This window comes from Cyanistes caeruleus, chromosome 30 (genome assembly GCF_971803275.1).
Source record: "Cyanistes caeruleus chromosome 30, bCyaCae1.hap1.1, whole genome shotgun sequence".
NCBI lineage: Eukaryota > Metazoa > Chordata > Aves > Passeriformes > Paridae > Cyanistes > Cyanistes caeruleus.
The window spans coordinates 2,148,468-2,170,814 of record NC_141730.1 but is presented as its reverse complement, the minus strand read 5'-3'; the positions used below and the strand labels follow the sequence as shown (position 1 = coordinate 2,170,814).

General features: G+C 60.1%; 1 protein-coding gene across 1 annotated transcript; it reads right to left on the bottom strand.

Annotated features, from left to right (window-relative positions):
- Positions 1–4: 4 nt before the first annotated feature.
- ARHGAP30 (Rho GTPase activating protein 30) lies at positions 5–21,749 on the bottom strand. Its single transcript, XM_086865749.1, has 13 exons — positions 21,519–21,749; positions 18,378–18,480; positions 13,799–13,943; positions 13,620–13,702; positions 12,688–12,795; positions 10,724–10,851; positions 9,764–9,893; positions 8,515–8,615; positions 8,359–8,433; positions 6,445–6,834; positions 5,229–5,632; positions 3,193–4,610; positions 5–419 (listed from the first exon to the last, which is right to left on the bottom strand). Exons 1-13 carry the CDS (start codon positions 21,625–21,627, stop codon positions 5–7), a joined length of 3,609 nt encoding a protein of 1,202 aa, XP_086721875.1. The 5' UTR covers positions 21,628–21,749.
- Between the last annotated feature and the right edge of the window lie 598 nt (positions 21,750–22,347).

Sequence of the window (22,347 nt, the reverse complement as noted above, 5' to 3'; positions counted from 1 at the left end):
CCCCTCACGCGGCCCCGGCCCGGCTTCGCGCCGCCATCTTGGGCCGGGGCGCCGCTCCGCGCAGCGCCGCGCCGCCATCTTGGCGCCGGGCACGGCCGCCCTCACGGCCGGCCGCCATCTTAGCGCGCGGGGCCGCGCGCGGCGCCATCTTACACGGCGAGGCCCGCGGCGCTTCCGCCGCCCCGCCGCCATCTTGGGTGAGGGCGGCGCCATGTTGGAAGCGGGCGGCGCTCGGTGAGGGCAGCGGCGGCGGAGCGGGGACGGGGCCGGGCCTTCCCGAGGGTGCGGGATCCCCGCCCGACCCATCGGTCCCCGAGGGGTTTGGGAGCTGCGCCCGGAGATCCCGGTCCGCCCCCGTCGTGAGGGCGCTGCGGGCGCCGCCATGTTGAGGCAAAGATGGCGGCGGTGTAAACAAAGGCCTGGGTTTATTGCAGGCCTTGTGTCCCCTCAGTGTCCCCTCAGTGTCCCCCTGTCCCCTCAGTGTCCCCTCAGTGTCCCCTCAGTGTCCCCCTGTCCCCGTGTGTCTTCGTGTCCCTGTAGATCTGTGTAAGCCAAGTCCCCATAGCCACACGTGCTGCTGTCCCCATATCACAATGTCCCCATGTCTCCCCATCCCAGTGTCCCCAATGTCCCAAATGTCCCCAATGTCCAAATGTCCCCATGTTCCCAGTGTCCCCCTGTCCCTGTGTCCCCAATGTCCTTTTATCTCCATGTACCCAGGTCCCCATGTTCCCATTTCTCCCTGTGTCAATGTCCCCAATGTCCCCAGTGTCCCCAATGTCCCCAGTGTCCCCAGTGTCAAAATGTCCCCAATGTCCCCAGTGTCCCCAATGTCCCCAATGTCCCCAAATGCCCCCAAATGTCCCCAATGTCCCCAATGCCCTCAAAGCCCTGATGTCCCCAATGTCCCCAATGTCCCCATGTCTCCCCGTCCCAGTGTCCCCAATGCCCCCAACGTCCCCATTGTTAAAATGTCCCCAATGTCCCCAATGTCCCCACAGCCCTGCTGTCCCCAATGTCCCCAAATGTCCCCAAACACGGCAAAATTTCCATTAAAAAAATCCATTTTTGCTGTTTGATCTTTGTCACTTTGCAGCTCCGAGAGACGTCTGGAAAAATCCAATTCTGGGCCTCGTTAAAGGTCAGTTGTTAATTAGATGTAAATTATATTGCTGTATCTAATAACCTTAAATAATATTTAATAATAATAATAAAATAATTAAACATTATTATAAATATTTAATAATATTATTTGTGTGTAGATACGAAACAATATGTGTTTATATTTCAATTTATTACGTAGTTATGCATGGTGTTCAATTTGTGTATTTGCATATATTTGCATATAATGGTACTACTGATAAATAATCTCTTAATTAAAAATAGTGAAACGTTTGTGTATTTTTATTTGTGTATGTATAGTTCTGGGTTGGATTTGGCAACCAAAATCTGAAATAACAAGCAAAAAGCTATTAAAAAATATAGAATGAAATTGGCACGTAAATAATAAATATCTATATTACTATATTGTGTTGTTAGGGATTATATCTACAATTTAAATAATAAATATTTATATTATATTATATTATATTGTAGTATATTATATTATATTATATTGTATTATATTATATTATATTATATTATATTATATTGTAGTATATTGTAGTATATTGTAGTATATTGTAGTATATTATATTATATTATATTATATTATATTATATTATATTATATTATATTATATTATATTATATTGTAGTATATTGTAGTATATTGTAGTATATTATATTATATTATATTAAATTATATATATATATATAAATTATATTATATATAATATAATATTATAATATTATATTATATTATATTATATTAAATAGTAGATATAATATATATACATAATATATATAAAAAAATAAAATAAATATAATATAATATTATAACATTGTATATAATAATAATATAATAATATTATTATATTATAATATTATTAATATATACATTATTATTATATTATATAATATTATAATACTAAAATATATATAATAATATAATAATATAATATAATGATAATAATGTATAATATTATATTATATTATTTGATGTTATATTATAAATATATTATAAAAATATAATATAATATAATATAATATAATATAATATAATATAATATATGATATGATATGATATGATATGATATGATATTACATTATTTATTATATATAAAAATATATTATATTATAACTATATTATAACTATATTATATTATATTATATTATATTATACTAATTATATTATATTATATTATATTATATTATATTATATTATATTATATTATATTATATTATATTATATTATATTATGTTATATTATACATAATAAAAATAAAATAAAATAAAATAAAATAAAATAAAATAAAATAAAATAAAATAAAATAAAATGAAGTAAAATCAATATATAAGTAAAATAAATATATATAATAAACATAATAAAATAAAAATTAATAATAAAATAAATAAAAACCAATAAATAGTAACATAAAATAAACATAATATAAAAAAGTACGACATAATAAAAATTAATATATAAACAAAATACGTAAATAAACACCAACAACCAACCAGCGTCTCTCGCACTGGAACCATCACCTTGTTATTGGCATTATTATTATTTTATTATCATTTTATTATCATTTTATTATCATTTATTTGCACTCAGCCTGGGGGGGGCCCTGTCCACGCTCAGCGCTCGCCTCCCCCCAGGGCTGCACTCGGGGGTCCCGGGGGGTCGCAGGGGGATTTGGGGGGGTCCCGGGGGGATTTGGGGGTGTCCCGGGGGGATTTGGGGGTGTCCCAGGGGGATTTAGAGGTGTCCCAGGGGGATTTGGGGGGGTCCCGGGGGGATTTGGGGGTGTCCCAGGGGGATTTAGAGGTGTCCCAGGGGGATTTGAGGGGGTCCCGGGGGGATTTGGGGGTGTCCCGGGGGGATTTGGGGGTGTCCCAGGGGGATTTAGAGGTGTCCCAGGGGGATTTGGGGGGGTCCCGGGGGGACTTGGGGGGTCCCGGGGTGTCCCAGGGGGATTTGGGGGGTCCCGGCAGGGCACAGGCAAAGTGGGGCTTGGGGGGCACCACGGGCACGGCCCGGGCCAGCATCACCCGCGCCCCCAAAATGGGGAGGGGGCGGCGGGAACTGCACGGGGGGAGCCGGGGGGGCTCGGCCGGGAACGGCCCCAGCGATTTGGGGCGCCTGTCCCGGATCAGATTTGGGGGTCCCAGGGGGTCCTGGGATTTGGGGGACTCAGCCAGGATCGGCTCCAGGGATTTGGGGCGCTCGTCCCGGATCAGATTTGGGGGTCCAGGAGGGTCCCAGGGTTTGGGGGTCTCAGCCAGGATCAGCCCCAGGGGTTTGGGGGGGTCCCAGGATTTGGGGGGCACGGCTGGGATCGGCTCCAGGGACTTGGGGTGCTCGTCCCAGATTGGCTTTGGGGCTCTGGGAGGGTCCCAGAATTTGGGGGGCTCGTCTTGGATCAGCTCCAGGGGTTTGGGGGGGTCCCAGAATTTGGGGGGCTCGTCTTGCATCAGCTCCAGGGGTTTGGGGGGATCCCAGAATTTGGGGGGCTCGTCTTGGATCAGCTCCAGGGATTTGGGGGTGTCCCAGGATTTGGGGGGCTCACCCCAGATTGGCTGCAGGGCTCTGGAGGGCTCATCCTGGATGGGCTCCAGGGATTTGGGGGGCTCAGCCAGGGTCGGCTCCAGGGATTTGGGGGGCTCCAGGGATCTGGGGGGCTCATCCCAGATCGGCCCCATGGATTTGGGGGGCTCGTCCTGGATCAGCTGCAGGGCTCCAGGGAGCTCCAGGGATTTCAGGGGGTCAGCAAAGAGGGGCTCCAGGTTTTTGGGGGGCTGATCCTGGATCGACTTTATGGGTCTCGGGGGCTCAGCTTGGATCAGCTCCGGTGATCCGGGGGTCTCCGAGGGCCTGGGGGGCTCCGGGAATTCGGGGCGCTCGTCCTGGATCAGCTCCAGGGGTTTGGGGGGCGCTCCAGGGGCCAGGGCAGGGGGAGAAATCGGGGTGACCCCGGGGGTGACATCGGCCCCTTCTGGGACAGCCCCGGGGGGCTCTGCCAGGGGCGGGGCCGGAGGAGACCCCCCCAAATCCCGGGAATCGCCCTCCCCGGGGATGAGGGGCTGGGATCCAGCTCCGTCCGCTCCCCCGATCCCGGCGGGACCCCCGCCCTCTCCTCCCTCCCCCCACAGCCCAGCCCCGGGGCTGGAATCTCCCTCCGCAGCCCCCTCCCCTCCACCCCCTTCCCCACGGGGGTCCCGGGGGGGGTCCCGCACTCCCGGACCGTCCCTTTCCAGGGGGGTTTGGGCCAGAATCTCCGGGATCTCCGGGATCTCCGGGATCTCCAGGGCTGTCCCCGTGCCCGGGGGTCCCTCGGGGGTGTCCGGGGCGGTCCCCAGCGGGCTGAGCTCGTCGTGGGCGCTCAGGAAGATTTCGTCGGGGTCGGAGTCAGGGTCGGAGGCTCCGGGGGCCAGGAAGAACATGTCGTGCTCCGTGCACTCCTCGATGGACAGGTAACTGTCCGGCTGCTCCAGCCAGCGCTCACCTGGCTGCGGGTGGGGGCACAGGGATGGCACCCCGGGAATGTCACCGTGTCCCTCCTGTTCATCCCATCCCATCACAGAGTCCCATCCCATGGATCCCATGGATCCCATGGATCCCATCCCGTCCCATGGATCCCATCCCATCCCATCCCATCCCATCCCATCCCATCCCATCCCATCCCATGGATCCCATCCCATCCCCTCCCATCCCATGGATCCCATCCCATCCCATGGATCCCATCCCATCCCATCCCATCCCATCCCACCCCATGGATCCCACCCCATGGATCCCATCCCATGGATCCCATCCCATCCCATCCCATCCCACCCCATGGATCCCATCCCATGGATCCCATCCCATCCCATGGATCCCATCCCATCCCATGGATCCCATCCCATCCCATCCCACCCCATGGATCCCATGGATCCCATCCCATCCCATCCCATCCCATCCCATGGATCCCACGGATCCCATGGATCCCATCCCATGGATCCCATCCCATCCCATCCCATGGATCCCATGGGTCCCATGGATCCCATCCCATGGATCCCATCCCACCCCACACCCTCCTCCCACCAGTCCCACCCCGTCCCCAAATCCCGGGAATGCCGCCGGCTGCTCACGTTCATGAACCCGCTCTCCATCCCCTCCTCCACGGCCGGGAACCCTTCCCCGATCCCAGGGGTCTCATCCTCGATCCCGAGGGTCCAATCCTCGATCCCGGGGGTCTCATCCTCAATCCCGGGGGTTCCATCCTCGATCCCGGGGGTCTCATCCTCGATCCCGGGGGTCCCATCCTCGATGCCGGGGGTCCCATCCTCGATCCCGGGGGTTCCATCCTCGATCCCGGGGGTCCCATCCTCGATCCCGGGGGTTCCATCCTCGATCCCGGGGGTTCCATCCTCGATCCCGGGACTCCGCGCCGCCGCCTCCGTGTCCCCGCCGCCCTCCAGCCACGTCTCGGGGCCGTCCAGGAAGGCGAAGGAGTCGCGGAGCTCCAGGGAGAGCCGTGTGTGCTCCGCATCTCCTGCGGGCAAAACCGGCAGCGGTGGATCCCGGGATCCCACTCGATCCCGGGATCCTCCCAATCCCAGTGTGCCCCCAGTGCCGGGGTCCTCCCGATCCTGGTGTCGCGCTCATCCCGGTGTTCCCCCGATCCGAGGGTCTTCCCAATCCCGGTGTGTCCCCGATCCCGGTGTGTCCCCGATCCCGGTGTCCCCCCAGTCGCGGTGTCCTCCCAGTCCCGGTGTCACCATAATTCCGGTGTCCCTTCTCTCCCGGTGTCCCCCCGATCCCGGTGTCCCCTCTCTCCCTGTGTCCCCCTATCCCGGTGTACCCCTCTCCCGGTGTCCCCCGGATCCCGTTATCTCCTCGATCCCGGTGTCCCCCCAGTCCCGGTGTCACCATAATTCCGGTGTCCCCCCTCTCCCGGTGTCCCCTCTGGATCCCGTTATCTCCTCGATCCCGGTGTCCCCTCTCTCCCGGTGTCCCCTGATCCCGGTGTCCCCGGATCCCGGTGTCCCCGGATCCCGTTATCTCTCCGATCCCGGTGTCCCCTGATCCCGGTGTCCCCCGATCCCGGTGTCCCCGGATCCCGGTGTCCCCCGGATCCCGTTATCTCCTCGATCCCGGTGTCCCCTCTCTCCCGGTGTCCCCTGATCCCGGTGTCCCCGGATCCCGGTGTCCCCCGGATCCCGTTATCTCCCCGATCCCGGTGTCCCCCGATCCCGGTGTCCCCCGGATCCCGTTATCTCTCCGATCCCGTTATCTCTCCGATCCCGGTGTCCCCTGATCCCGGTGTCCCCCGGATCCCGCGGGGGTCCCCCGCCGGGGTCTCACCGGAGCGGGGCCGGGGGTCGCGGGCGGGCTCGGGGGCGCTGCCGGGGGTTGTTTCCCGTTGCAGCGCGGGGCAGGGGAGCCCGCGGGTGAGGCGGGACAGGTTGGAGGTGATGTGGAAGGGGACGGTGACCGAGAAGGGGCCCGAGATGTGCAGCCCCGCGCATTTCTCGGCGCGGGAGCGGCCGCAGACCCCCGGCCCCGCCCGGGGGGCTTTGGGGGTGGTGGGCTCCGACTTGGTGCTGCTCTCGGCCGCCGCTTCCAGGGGCTCCTCCAGGCTCTCGTCCAGCTCCGGGTGCGGTTCCGGGGGAGCGGAGGCCGCGTCCGAGCTGTGCTGCCGCTGCGGCCGCAGCTTCATCGACAGCTTCGGCAGCAGCCGGGGGGCGTCCGCGCCTGCGGAGGGGCGAGTCCGGAGCGGGCCCGGGCTGAGCGGGATCCCGGGGGATCGCGGGGGATCGCGGGGGATCCCGGGGTGCGGGGGGGATCCCAGGAAGAGTCAGGGACAGGAGGAGATCCCAGAACCCCAAGGGAGGGTCAGGGTCCCTGTGGGATCCCAGAGTCCCATCCCATCCCATGGATCCCATCCCATCCCATTGATCCCATCCCTGGATCCCATCCCATCCCATCCCATCCCATCCCATGGATCCCATCCCATGGATCCCATCCCATCCCATTGATTCCATCCCATGGATCCCATCCCATCCCATGGATCCCATCCCATCCCATGGATCCCATCCCATCCCATCCCATTGATCCCATCCCTGGATCCCATCCCATCCCATCCCATCCCATCCCATCCCATCCCATCCCATTGATCCCATCCCATGGATCCCATCCCATCCCATGGATCCCATCCCATCCCATTGATCCCATCCCATGGATCCCATCCCATCCCATGGATCCCATCCCATTGATCCCACCCCATGGATCCCATCCCATCCCATGGATCCCATCCCATGGATCCCATCCCATCCCATGGATCCCATGCCATGGATCCCATCCCATCCCATCCCATCCCATGGATCCCATGGATCCCATGGATCCCATGGATCCCATCCCATCCCATCCCATCCCATCCCATCCCTGGATCCCATGGATCCCATCCCATCCCCATTTCCCCCATCCCTGCTCTGGCCCGGATCCCACCTCGGGCTCAGGGACAATCCCAAGGGATGGGACAGTCCCTCCCTGCTGTCGGGGACTCCCAAGGGATCGGAGGGACAATTCCCAAGGGATCGGAGTCACAATTCCCAAGGGATCGGAGTCACAATTCCCAAGGGATTGGGGGGACAATTCCCAAGGGATTGGGGGGACAATTCCCAAGGGATCGGAGGGACAATTCCCAAGGGATTGGAGGGACAATTCCCAAGGGATTGGGGGGACAATTCCCAAGGGATCGGAGTCACAATTCCCAAGAGATCGGAGGGACAATTCCCAAGGGCCTGGGGGACAATTCCCAAGGGATCGGAGGGACAATTCCCAAGGGATTGGAGGGACAATTCCCAAGGGATGGGAGGGACAATTCCCAAGGGATTGGAGTCACAATTCCCAAGGGATCGGAGGGACAATTCCCAAGGGATCGGAGTCACAATTCCCAAGGGATCGGAGGGACAATTCCCAAGAGATTGGAGGGACAATTCCCAAGGGATTGGAGTCACAATTCCCAAGGGATTGGAGAGACAATTCCCAAGGGCCTGGGGGACAATTCCCAAGGGACTGGAGTCACAATTCCCAAGAGACTGGAGGGACAATTCCCAAGGGATTGGAGGGACAATTCCCAAGGGATTGGAGGGACAATTCCCAAGGGATTGGAGTCACAATTCCCAAGGGATCAGAGTCACAATTCCCAAGGGATTGGAGGGACAATTCCCAAGGGATGGGAGGGATAATCCCGAGGGCTCAGGGGGTCCCTCTCACCTGGGGGTCCGGAGGGGCCGGAGCTGAGCGAGTCCATGCTCTTGGCCGGCCGCAGACTGACCTTCTCACACTTGTCTGGAACGGGGCAGGAAGAGGGGGTTGGGGGGATTTGGGGACACGTCCCCCCAATCCGTGGGATCCCCCCGGAATTCCCACCTTTCTCCTCCGCCTTCCCCGGCTTCCGCTTGGCCTCGTGCCCGGAGCGGCCCAGGTTGAAGATGGACCTCCACTTCTTGGCCTTCAGAGAGCCCTTGCTCCTGTGGGGACACCTGGGATACACCTGGGGGCACCTGGAGACACCTGGGGGCACCTGGAGACACCTGGAGATACCTGGGGGCACCTGGGATACACCTGGGGACACCTGGGGGCACCTGGGATACACCTGGCGACACCTGGGATACACCTGGGGGCACCTGGAGACACCTGGGGGTACCTGGGGACACCTGGGGGTACCTGGAAACACCTGGGATACAGCTGGGGACACCTGGGATACACCTGGGATACACCTGGGGGTACCTGGAGACACCTGGGATACACCTGGGGGCACCTGGGATACACCTGGGGACACCTGGGGGTACCTGGAGACAACTGGGATACACCTGGAGACACCTGGGATACACCTGGGGGTACCTGGGATACACCTGGGATACACCTGGGGGCACCTGGAGACACCTGGAGGCACCTGGGATACACCTGGGGGTACCTGGGATACACCTGGGATGCACCTGGAGACACCTGGGATGCACCTGGGGACACCTGGGGGTACCTGGGATACACTTGGGGGTACCTGGAGACACTTGGTATACACCTGGAGACACCTGGGATACACCTGGGGGTACCTGGGATACACCTGGGGGCACCTGGAGACACTTGGGATACACCTGGAGACACCTGGGATACACCTGGGGGCACCTGGAGGCACCTGGAGACACTTGGGATACACCTGGGGACAGCTGGGGGTACCTGGGATACACCTGGGGGTACCTGGAGACACTTGGGATACACCTGGGATACACCTGAAGGTACTTGGGATACACCTGGGGGCACCTGAAGACACCTGGGGACACCTGGGCACACCTGGGATACGCCTGGGATACACCTGGGGGTACCTGGAGACACTTGGGGTACACCTGGAGACACCTGGGATACACCTGGGATACACCTGGGGGTACCTGGAGACACTTGGGGTACACCTGGAGACACCTGGGATACACCTGGGCACACCTGAGGGACATCTGAGCTCACCTGAACACACCTGTGGGAGACACCTGGGGGCACCTGAGCACACCCCAGGTGTGGGGACACCCGGCTCACCGTGAGTCAGGCCCGGGGTTTGGGGGTCCCTGGGAGTCCCCGGGGTGGGGTGGGGGTGTCACCTGTCCCACCTGTGCCAGGTGAGCCGTACCTGTGCTCGCCGAGCTCGATGATGGTGTGGTAGGGTCTCATCTGGGGGGGGCCGTCACCCAGCACGGCCGGGACGTGCAGAGGGGGAGCCCCCCCGGGCAGGAGCAGCGAGCGACGGGGACAGTCCCCACCTGGGACCCCAAAAACGTCACAGGGTCACCCCAGAGAGCCCAGCCTGGGGTCGGGAATGTCGGGGGGATTCCCCACCTGGAGACCCCCAAAATGGGGTGTTCATATCCCCCTGGGGTCGGGAATGTCGGGGGGATTCCCCACCTGCAGACCCCCAAAATGGGGTGTTCATATCCCCCCTGGGATGGGGAATGTCGGGGGGATTCCCTGCCTGCAGACCCCCAAAATGGGGTGTTCATATCCCCCCTGGATCAGGGAATGTCGGGGGGATTCCCCACCTGCAGACCCCCAAAATGGGGTGTTCATATCCCCCCTGGATCAGGGAATGTTGGGGGGATTCCCCACCTGGAGACCCCCAAAATGGGGTGTTCATATCCCCATGGGATGGGGAATGTTGGGGGGATTCCCCACCTGCAGACCCCCAAAATGGGGTGTTCATATCCCCCCAGGATTGGGAATGATGGGGGGGATTCCCCAGCTGGAGACCCCCAAAATGGGGTGTTCATATCCCCCTGGGATCAGGGAATGTCGGGGGGATTCCCCACCTGGAGACCCCCAAAATGGGGTGTTCACATCCCCATGGGGTCGGGAATGTCGGGGGGGATTCCCCACCTGGAGACCCCCAAAATGGGGTGTCAATGTCGCCATGGGATCGGGAATGATGGGGGGGATTCCCCACCTGCAGACCCCCAAAATGGGGTGTTCATATCCCCCCGGGATCAGGGAATGTTGGGGGGATTCCCCACCTGCAGACCCCCAGTTCGGGGTGTCGGTGTCCCCCCGGTGTCCCCCCGGTGTCCCCCCGGTGTCCCCCCGGTGTCCCCCCAGGTACCTCGGAGCGGGGCGTCCCCGAAGAGCTGCTCCACGTGGGTGAGGATGAACTCCACCACGATGGACTGAACGCGCACCTCCATGAACGCCGCCGTGCCGTTAAAACCGGACACCTCGATGTCCCTCGAGCTGGGGGACAGCGGGGTCACCTCGGGGTGGGGGACAGCAGGGTCACCTCGGGGTGGGGGACAACGGGGTCACCTCGGGGTGAGAGGGACAGTGAGGTCACCTCGGGGTGAGGGGACAGCGGGGTCACCTCGGGGTGGGGGACAGCGGGGTCACCTCGGGGTGAGAGGGACAGTGGGGGGACAGCGGGGGGACAGCGGGGTGAGGGACAGTGGGGTCACCTCAGGGTGAGAGGGACAGTGGGGGGACAGCGGGGGGACAGTGGGGTCACCTCGGGGTGGGGGACAGAGGGGGGACAGCGGGGGGACAGCGGGGTGACCTTGGGGTGAGGGACAGCGGGGGGACAGCGGGGTGACCTCGGGGTGAGGGACAGTGGGGTCACCTCAAGGTGAGGGGGACATGTAGGGTCACCTCGGGGTGAGGGAACAGCGGGGTCACCTCGGGGTGAGGGAACAGCGGGGTCACCTCGGGCTGAAGGGGACAGTGAGGTCACCTCGGGGTGAGGGACAGCGGTGGGACAGCGGGGTCACCTCGGGGTGAGGGACAGTGGGGTCACCTCGGGGTGAGGGGACAGTGGGGTCACCTCGGGGTGAGGGGACAGTGGGGTCACCTCGGGGTGAGGGGACAGTGAGGTCACCTCGGGGTGAGGGACAGCGGGGTCACCTCGGGGTGAGGGGACAGTGAGGTCACCTCAGGGTGAGGGACAGCGGGGTCACCTCAGGGTGTGGGGACACTGAGGTCACCTCGGGGTGAGGGGACAGTGGGGTCACCTCGGGGTGAGGGACAGCGGTGGGACAGCGGGGTCACCTCGGGGTGAGGGGACAGTGGGGTCACCTCGGGCTGAAGGGGACAGTGAAGTCACCTCGGGGTGAGGGACAGGGGGGTGATGGACATGGGGGAATGGGGACAGGGAATGGGGAAGGGGACAGGGAAATGGGATCAGAGAGATGATGGGGACAGGGGAATCACAGGGACACGGGAGATATTGGGGACATCTCGGGGGTGGTGACAAGTTTGGCAGGGACAGGGGAATGGGATCAGAGGGATGGCCAGGGCTGAGGGCGACAGGAATGACAGCAACAGGGCTGAGGGTGACAGGACTGACGGTGACAGGGCTGAGGGTGACAGGAATGACAGTGACAGGTCTGACAGTGACAGGGCTGACAGTGACAGGACTGGCAGTGCCAGGTCTGAGGGTGACAGTGACAGGGCTGAGGGTGACAGGGCTGAGGGTGACAGGGCTGAGGGTGACAGGGCTGAGGGTGACAATGCCAGGACTGACAGTGCCAGGCCTGAGGGTGACAGGAATGACGGTGCCAGGAATGATGGTGACAATGCCAGGACTGACAGTGACAGGACTGAGGGTAACAGGGCTGAGGGTGACAGGGCTGAGGGTGACAGTGCCAGGTCTGAGGGTGACAGTGACAGGACTGGCAGTGCCAGGTGTGAGTGTGACAGTGACAGGACTGACGGTGACAGTGCCAGGTCTGAGGGTGACAGTGCCAGGACTGAGGGTGACAGTGCCAGGTCTGAGGGTGACAGTGCCAGGGCTGAGGGTGACAGTGCCAGGTCTGAGGGTGACAGTGCCAGGGCTGAGGGTGACAGTGCCAGGTCTGAGGGTGACAGTGACAGGACTGACGGTGACAGGTCTGAGGGTGACAGGAATGACAGTGCCAGGAATGACGGTGACAATGCCAGGACTGACAGTGACAGGACTGAGGGTAACAGGGCTGAGGGTGACAGGGCTGTAGGTGACAGTGACAGGACTGATGGTGACAGGTCTGAGTGTGACAGTGCCAGGGCTGAGTGTGACAGTGCCAGGACTGACTGTGGCCTCACCGCAGCAGGTTGGGGGCCCACACGATGGCCAGGTTCCGCGCGTGCATGTTGGTGCGGCCGCTGTGGCCGGCCATGCGCAGCAGGTGACGCATCAGGAACTCCAGAGTCCTGCGACAGCCGCCACACCTCAGCCACCACTGCCACCCGCACAGGGACACCGCCAGGGGACACCACGAGGGGACACCGCCAGGGGACACCGTGAGGGGACACCATCCAGGGGACATTGTGAGGGGACACCACCCAGGGGACACCGCCAGGGGACACCACAAGGGGACACCGCCAGGGGACACAGCCAGGGGACACCACCCAGGGGACACAGCCAGGGACACAGCCAGGGGACACCGCCAGGGGCCACCGCCAGGGGACACCGCCAGGCGACACCACCCAGGGACACCGCCAGGGGACACCGCCAGGAGACACCGCCCGGGGACACCGCCAGGGGACACCGTGAGGGGACACTACCCAGGGGACACCACCCAGGGACACTGCCAGGGGACACCGTGAGGGGACACCACCCAGGGACACCGCCAGGGGACACCGCCAGGGGACATCGTGAGGGAACACCGTGAGGGGACACCATGAGGGGACACTGTGAGGGGACACCACCCAGGGACACCCTGAGGGGACACGGCTGAGGGGACACCCTGAGGGGACACTGTGAGGGGACACCGTGAGGGGACACCACTGAGGGGACACTGGGAGGGGACACCGCCAGGGGACACCGCCCAGGGTCACCACTGAGGGGACACCACCGAGGGGACACCGCTGAGGGGACACCGCCCAGGAGACACCATGAGGGGACACCACGAGGGGACACCACGAGGGGACACCACCGAGGGGACACCACGAGGGGACACCACCGAGGGGACACCACGAGGGGACACCACGAGGGGACACCACCGGCGCCGCGGGGACATCCCCACCCCCTTCACCTGTAGTGAGGCACCGGCAGCTCCTTGAGCACCTCCTTGATCTTCACCAGCCGAGCCTCCTCCATCTGGATGGCCACGGCGTCCTGCGGGGACAGCGCGGTGACACGGCCACCCGCGGCGCTGGGGACGCTTTGGGGACATCTGGGGACATCTGGGGACATCTGGGGACAGGGACTCACGGCGAACTTGTCGTAGAGCTGGTAGGTGAGCAGGGGGTTGGGCAGCTCGCGGCAGTAGGCCTTGCACAGGGAACTGACGCAGTGAACGTCCTGCAGGTAAACGTCCCGCGACAGGTCCGGGCTGCGCTGGGCCTCGAACTCCTGCCTGGGATTGGGGATTGGGGATTTGGGAATGGGGATTGGGGATTGGGGATTTGGGATTGGGGTTTGGGATTGGGGTCTGCGCTGGGCCTCGAACTCCTGCCTGGGATTGGGGATTGGGGATTTGGGATCGGGATTTGGGATTGGGGTCTGCGCTGCGCCTCGAACTCCTGCCTGGGATTGGGGATTGGGGATTTGGGATTGGGGATTGGGGTTTGGGATTGGGGATTGGGATTTGGGATTGGGGATTTGGGATTGGGGATTGGGGATTTGGGATTGGGGATTTGGGGATTTGGGATTGGGGTTTGGGGTTTGGGATTGGGGATTTGGGATTGGGGTTTGGGGTTTGGGATTGGGGATTTGGGATTGGGTTTGGGGATTTGGGATTTGGGGATTGGGGATTTGGGATTGGGATTGGGGATTTGGGATTGGGGATTGGGGATTGGGGATTTGGGATTTGGGAATGGGGATTTGGGATCGGGATTTGGGATTGGGGTCTGCGCTGCGCCTCGAACTCCTGCCTGGGATTTGGGAATGGGGATTGGGGTTTGGGATTTGGGATCGGGATTTGGGATTTGGGATTGGGATTTGGGATTGGGGTCTGCGCTGGGCCTCGAACTCCTGCCTGGGATTGGGGAATGGGGATTTGGGATTGGGGATTGGGGATTTGGGATTGGGGATTTGGGATTGGGATTTGGGATTTGGGGATTGGGGATTTGGGGATTTGAGATTGGGATTTGGGATTGGGGTCTGCGCTGCGCCTCGAACTCCTGCGTGGGATTTGGGATTTGGGATCTGGGATTTGGGAATGGGGATTTGGGATTTGGGGATTTGGGATTGGGATTTGGGATTTGGGATTGGGGATTGGGGATTGGGGATCGGGATTTGGGATCGGGATTTGGGATTGGGGATTTGGGATTGGGGATTTGGGATTGGGGATTTGGGTCTGCGCTGGGCCTCGAAGTCCTGCCTGGGATTTGGGAATGGGGATTTGGGATTGGGGTTTGGGAATGGGGATTTGGGATTGGGATTTGGGATTGGGATTTGGGATTTGGGAATGGGGATTTGGGATTTGGGATTTGGGAATGGGGATTTGGGATTGGGATTTGGGATTGGGGTCTGCGCTGCGCCTCGAACTCCTGCCTGGGAGATTGGGATCCCTGGACTGGGACTGGAGATGTGGGGTTACGGGGATGGGGATATGGGGTGTGGGATATGGGGTGTGGGATATGGGGTGTGGGATATGGGGTGTGGGACACTCATGGGGACACAGGGACATGGGGATATGGGAATGCTGGGACAAGGGGGGACATGGGAACGTGTGAGCAAATGGGACATGGGACAGGGGAATGGCAGAGTGATCCTCCCTGCGAGGATGGGATGGGATCCATGGGATGGGATGGGATGGGATGGGATGGGATGGGATGGGATGGGATGGGACTCTGGGATGGGATGGGATCCATGGGATGGGATGGGATGGGATCCATGGGATGGGATCCATGGGATGGGATGGGATGGGATCCATGGGATGGGATCCATGGGATGGGATGGGATGGGATCCATGGGATGGGATGGGATGGGATCCATGGGATGGGATGGGATGGGATGGGACTCTGGGATGGGATGGGATCCATGGGATGGGATGGGATGGGATGGGATGGGATGGATCCATTGGGATGGGATAGATCTGTTGGGATGGGATGGATCAGGACAGGAAGGACTGGGATGGATCCGTTGGGATGGGATGGGATCCATGGGATGGGATCCATGGGATGGGATGGGATGGGATCCAGGGATGGGATCCAGGGATGGGATCCAGGGATGGGATGGGATGGGATCCATGGGATGGGATCCATGGGATGGGGTGGGATGGGACTCTGGGATGGGATGGGATCCATGGGATGGGATCTGTGGGATGGGATGGGATGGGACTCTGGGATGGGATGGGATGGGATGGGATCCAGGGATGGGATCCAGGGATGGGATCCAGGGATGGGATCCAGGGATGGGATGGGATGGGATCCATGGGATGGGATGGGATGGGATCCAGGGATGGGATCCAGGGATGGGATGGGATGGGATCCATGGGATGCAGCCCTGGGGTTGGGATGGTGGGGACACTGAGGTGACAGGAAAAGGCGGGGATTGGGGACAGGGGAATGGTGGGGACAGGGGTGGCAGGGACAGGGGGATGTGCCAGGGACACTGAGGATATGCGGAATGATGGGATAGGAGGATCCTGGGGACAGGGGGACACTGGGATTTTGGGGACACGGGAGACACCGGCAATTCTGGGTTCCCCCAGGAACAGCGGAGGAAAGAACTCGGGGAAAGAAGCAAAAGAGGAGAAAAACTGCCCCAAAAACGGGGAGAGTGAAAGAGAAGGAGCAGGAAAAACTCCAAACCAATAACGAGGGGAAAAAGGGAAGGAAAGGAGTGGAGGAAGGGGGACCGGAGCGGGATGGGGGGAAGGGAAGGGGCCGGGGGGCGGGGGATGGGAGAGGGGACTGGATCCGGCAGCTCGGCAGGGGGTGGGGGGAGGGGGGAATTGAGGGGGGTTCTGTGGCCCTTCCCCCCCGCCCCTGTCACCACGAGTCCGGTCCCATCCCTGCTTCCACCTTTTCTCATCCCATTCCTGATCCCTCTCAGTCCCAGCATCCTCCAGCCTCCACCCCCATCCCATCGATCCCGATATCCCTATCCCGATATCCCCCCCATCCCCATCCTGATCCCGACCTCTGCTCCATCCCCATCCCGCCCCGCTCCATCCTCATCCTCATCCTCATCCTCATCCTCATCCTCATCCTCATCCTCATCCTCATCCTCATCCCCATCCCCATCCTCATCCTCATCCTCATCCCCATCCTCATCCTCATCCTCATCCTCATCCTCATCCCCATCCTCATCCTCATCCTCATCCCCATCCCCATCCTCACCCTCATCCCCATCCTCATCCTCATCCCCATCCTCACCCTCATCCTCATCCTCATCCTCATCCTCATCCTCATCCTCACCCTCATCCTCATCCTCATCCTCATCCCCATCCCCATCCTCATCCTCATCCTCATCCCCATCCTCATCCTCATCCTCATCCTCATCCTCATCCCCATCCTCATCCTCATCCCCATCCTCATCCTCATCCTCATCCTCATCCTCATCCCCATCCTCATCCTCATCCTCATCCTCATCCTCATCCTCATCCCCATCCCCATCCCCATCCTCATCCTCATCCTCATCCTCATCCTCATCCTCATCCCCATCCCCATCCCCATCCTCATCCTCATCCCCATCCTCATCCTCATCCTCATCCTCATCCTCATCCTCATCCTCATCCCCATCCTCATCCTCATCCTCATCCCCATCCCCATCCTCATCCTCATCCTCCTCCTCATCCTCATCCTCATCCTCATCCCCATCCTCATCCTCATCCTCATCCCGATTCCCAGCCCTGTTCCCATCCCAATCCTGATCCCCCCTCCGTCCTTGTCCCGATCCCACCCTGTTCCCATCCCAGCCCCGCCTCAATCCCACCCCAATCCCTGCTCCATCCCGATCCCAATCCCTGCCCGGTCCCCATTCCCACTCCCAATCCCACCCCATCTCTGTCCCGGTCTCCGCCCTGATCCCATTCCCATCGCGATTCCAGTCCCATTCCCACCCTGAACCCTGTCCCGTTCCCATCCCGATCCCTGTCCCGATCCCTGCCCCATCCCGATCCCTGCCCCGTTCCCTGTCCCATTCCCATCCCGATCCCTGTCCCATTCCCATCCCATTCCCATCCCATTCCCATCCCGTTCCCATCCCATTCCCATCCCGTTCCCATCCCGTTCCAGTCCCGTTCCCATCCCGTTCCCTGTCCCAATCCCATCCCGATCCCTGTCCCAATCCCTGCCCCGTTCCCTGTCCCAATCCCTGTCCCGATTCCTGTCCCCACAGGTTCCCAATCCCTGTCCCGTTCCCATCCCGTTCCCATCCCGTTCCCATCCCGTTCCCGTCCCGTTCCCGTCCCGTTCCCGTCCCGTTCCCATCCCGTTCCCATCCCGTTCCCCATCCCGTTCCCGTCCCGTTCCCTGTCCCGTTCCCATCCCGTTCCCCATCCCGTTCCCATCCCGTTCCCATCCCGTTCCCATCCCATTCCCGTCCCATTCCCTGTCCCGTTCCCGTCCCGTTCCCGTCCCATTCCCTGTCCCGTTCCCGTCCCGTTCCCCATCCCGTTCCCATCCCGTTCCCATCCCGTTCCCCATCCCGTTCCCGTCCCGTTCCCTGTCCCGTTCCCATCCCGTTCCCCATCCCGTTCCCATCCCGTTCCCATCCCGTTCCCCATCCCGTTCCCGTCCCGTTCCCTGTCCCGTTCCCATCCCGTTCCCATCCCATTCCCGTCCCGTTCCCGTCCCGTTCCCGTCCCGTTCCCGTCCCCGCAGTCCCGGTCCCCGCTGACCGCAGCCGCTGGATGTTGGAGGACACCCCGGACAGGCGGTAGATGCCATCGACCACCCCGTGCTGCTCCACGAACTCCGTGCAGCTCCGGAGCACCTGCGGCACTGCGGGACACGGACCGCAATCCCTCAGGGTCCCGCTGATCCCGGATCCCATGGGATCACACTGATCCCGGATCCCTCAGGGTCCTGCTGATCCCGGATCCCATGGGATCACACTGATCCCGGATCCCACAGGTTCCCGCTGATCCTGGATACCATGGGATCACACTGATCCCGGATCCCATGGGATCACACTGATCCCGGATCCACAGGGGCCTGCTGATCCCAGATCCCTCAGGGTCCCGCTGATCCTGGATCCCATGGGATCACACTGATCCCGGATCCCTCAGGGTCCCGCTGATCCCGGATCCCTCAGGGTCCCACTGATCCCGGATCCCATGGGATCACACTGATCCTGGATCCACAGGGTCCTGCTGATTCCAGATCCCTCAGGGTCCCGCTGATCCCAGATCCCTCAGGGTCCCGCTGATCCCAGATCCCTCAGGGTCCCGCTGATCCTGGATCCTGCAGGGTCCTGCTGATCCCAGATCCACCAGAGCCTGACCAAGCCCAGATCCACCAGGGTCCGAATGATCCCGGATCCACCAGAGCCTGACTGAGCCCAGACCTGACAGGATCCCCCTGATCCTGGATCCCACAAGGGTCTGACTGATCCCAGATCAACCAGAGCCCAGCTGATTCCAGATCCAACAGGATCCCACTGATCCTGGATCCACCAGAGCCCAACCGATCCTGGATCCATCAGTGCCTGCCAGCCCAGCTCCAGATCTGGATCCACCAACACCCCCCTGAACCCAGCCCAGATCCCGGATCCAGCATCGCCCACCTGAACCCAAACCTGAATCCTGGATCCAGCATCACCCACCTGAACCCAGCCCAGATCCCGGATCCAGCATCGCCCACCTGAGCCCGGACCTGAATCCTGGATCCAGCATCACCCCCCTGAGCCCAGCCCAGATCCCGGGTCCAGCATTGCCCACCTGGGCCTGGACCCAGATCCCGGATCCAGCATCGCCCACCTGAACCCAAACCTGAATCCTGGATCCAGCATCGCCCACCTGAACCCAGCCCAGATCCTGGATCCAGCATCGCCCACCTGAACCCAAACCTGAATCCCGGATCCAGCATCGCCCACCTGAACCCAAACCTGAATCCCGGATCCAGCACTGCCCACCTGGGCCTGGATCCAAATCCCGGGTCCAGCATTGCCCACCTGAACCCAAAACTGAATTCCGGATCCAGCATTGCCCACCTGGGCCTGGACCCAGATCCCGGATCCAGCATCGCCCACCTGAGCCTGGACCCAGATCCCGGGTCCAGCATCGCCCACCTGGGCCTGGATCTGAATTCCGGATCCAGCATCGCCCACCTGGGCCTGGACCCAGCCCCACCGGCACCAGGGATGGGGAGCACCTTGGCCAACACCCCCTGGACATCTCCAGAGTGTCCCTGCACCTGTCTTGGGCCACCAACTCCACAAAGACGGAGCCGCAGCGGGGCCATCGGCTCCTTGGGGACAAGGCCACAGAGTGGCCGGGAACGAGGCCACTGACCCCACAGGGAACGAGGCCACTGACCCCACAGGGATGGGGCCACTGACCCCACAGGGCTGGGGCCACTGACCCCACAGGGAACGAGGCCACTGACCCCACAGGGATGGGGCCACTGACCCCACAGGGCTGGGGCCACTGACCCCACAGGGAACGAGGCCACTGACCCCACAGGGATGGGGCCACTGACCCCACAGGGATGGGGCCACTGACCCCACAGGGCTGGGGCCACTGACCCCACAGGGATGGGGCCACTGACCCCACAGGGCTGGGGCCACTGACCCCACAGGGAACGAGGCCACTGACCCCGCAGGGAATGAGGTCACTGACCCCACAGGGATGGGGCCACTGACCCCACAGGGCTGGGGCCACTGACCCCACAGGGATGGGGCCACTGACCCCGCAGGGAATGAGGCCACTGACCCCACAGGGAATGAGGCCACTGACCCCACAGGGAATGAGGCCACTGACCCCACAGGGAATGAGGCCACTGACCCCACAGGGATGGGGCCACTGACCCCACAGGGAACGAGGCCACTGACCCCACAGGGCTGGGGCCACTGACCCCACAGGGCTGGGGCCACTGACCCCACAGGGAACGAGGCCACTGACCCCACAGGGATGGGGCCACTGACCCCACAGGGAATGAGGCCACTGACCCCACAGGGAACGAGGCCACTGACCACACAGGGAATGAGGCCACTGACCCCACAGGGAATGAGGCCACTGACCCCGCAGGGAACGAGGCCACTGACCCTGCAGGGATGGGGCCACTGACCCCACATCAGGGTCACCGGTCCCACAGGAACGAGGCCACAAAGGCCGAAGGATGGGAGCACAAAATCCACAGGGATGGAGCCACCAAATCCCAAAGGATGGAGCCACCAACTCCGCAGGGATGAGGCCACCAAATCCATGGGGAGGAGGCCACCAAATCCCAAGGGATGAAGTCACCGACCCCACAGGATCAGAGCACCAAATCCCAAAGGAATGAGGACACCAACTCCACCGGGATGAGGCCACCACATCCCAAAGGATGGAGCCACCAACTCCACCGGGATGAGGCCACCACATCCCAAAGGATGGAGCCACCAACTCCACCGGGATGAGGCCACCACATCCCAAAGGATGGAGCCACCAACTCCAGAAGGACAGAGTCACCAAATCCCTAAGGATGGAGCCACCAACTCCACCGGGATGAGGCCACCAAATCCTGGGGAACAGGGCCACCAAATCCATGGGGAAGAGGCCACCAAATCCCAAAGGATGAAGCCACCAACTCCAAGGAAAGACCACCCAACCCCTCAGGGCCGACCCCCTGAGATTGGAGCCCGACCAAGCTCCAGTCCCCCCCAAATCCCGGCCGAGCCCCGGTGCCCGCGGCGCTTCCTGGAGCCCCGGTGACGCAACGCGTGGCGCAAGTCCCCCTCGAGTCCCCTCCGGGGCCCCTTCCCCGCTTCCGTGGGTGGCCCTGGTGGCCCCGGTGGCCCCGGGGGGCTCGGGGGGTGTTTTGGGGGGGTTGGCACTCACCGTCCTGCCCCGAGCGCTGGAGATGCTCGAGGAGGTCACAGCCGAAGAGCCGCTCCCGGGAGCCGCCCTTGCGCCTCGCCCGCTGCCGGGCCTTGAGCGCCAGGGACATGGGGACAGGGACACGGGGACAGGGACACGGGGACAGGGACACGGCCGGGGACACGCCAGGGGGGTCCCGGCGCTGTCCCCGCGGGGGTGGCACAGGAAGGCGGAGGCCGCGCTCGAGGCGCTTCCTGCTCCCCACGGCCGCGAAACCGCGGCGAGGGCGGGGACGCCTGCGCACACGCGTGTGCAAGGGACACACCCTGGGGACGTGGGGACACGTGAGTGTGCAAGGGGACACACCCTGGGGACATGGGGACACGTGAGTGTGCAAGGGGACACACCCTGGGGACACGTGAGTGTGCAAGGGACACACCCTGGGGACGTGGGGACACGTGAGTGTGCAAGGGGACACACCCTGGGGACACGTGAGTGTGCAAGGGGACACACCCTGGGGACACGTGAGTGTGCAAGGGACACACACTGGGGACATGTGAGTGTGCAAGGGGACACGTCCTGGGGACACGTGAGTGTGCAAGGGACACGCCCTGGGGACACGTGAGTGTGCAAGGTGACACGGTCTGGGGATATGGGGACACGTGAGTGTGCAAGGGACACGCCCTGGGGACATGTGAGTGTGCAAGGGGACACACCCTGGGGACACGTGAGTGTGCAAGGGGACACGCCCTGGGGACACGTGAGTGTGCAAGGGGACACACCCTGGGGACACGTGAGTGTGCAAGGGACACACACTGGGGACATGTGAGTGTGCAAGGGGACACGTCCT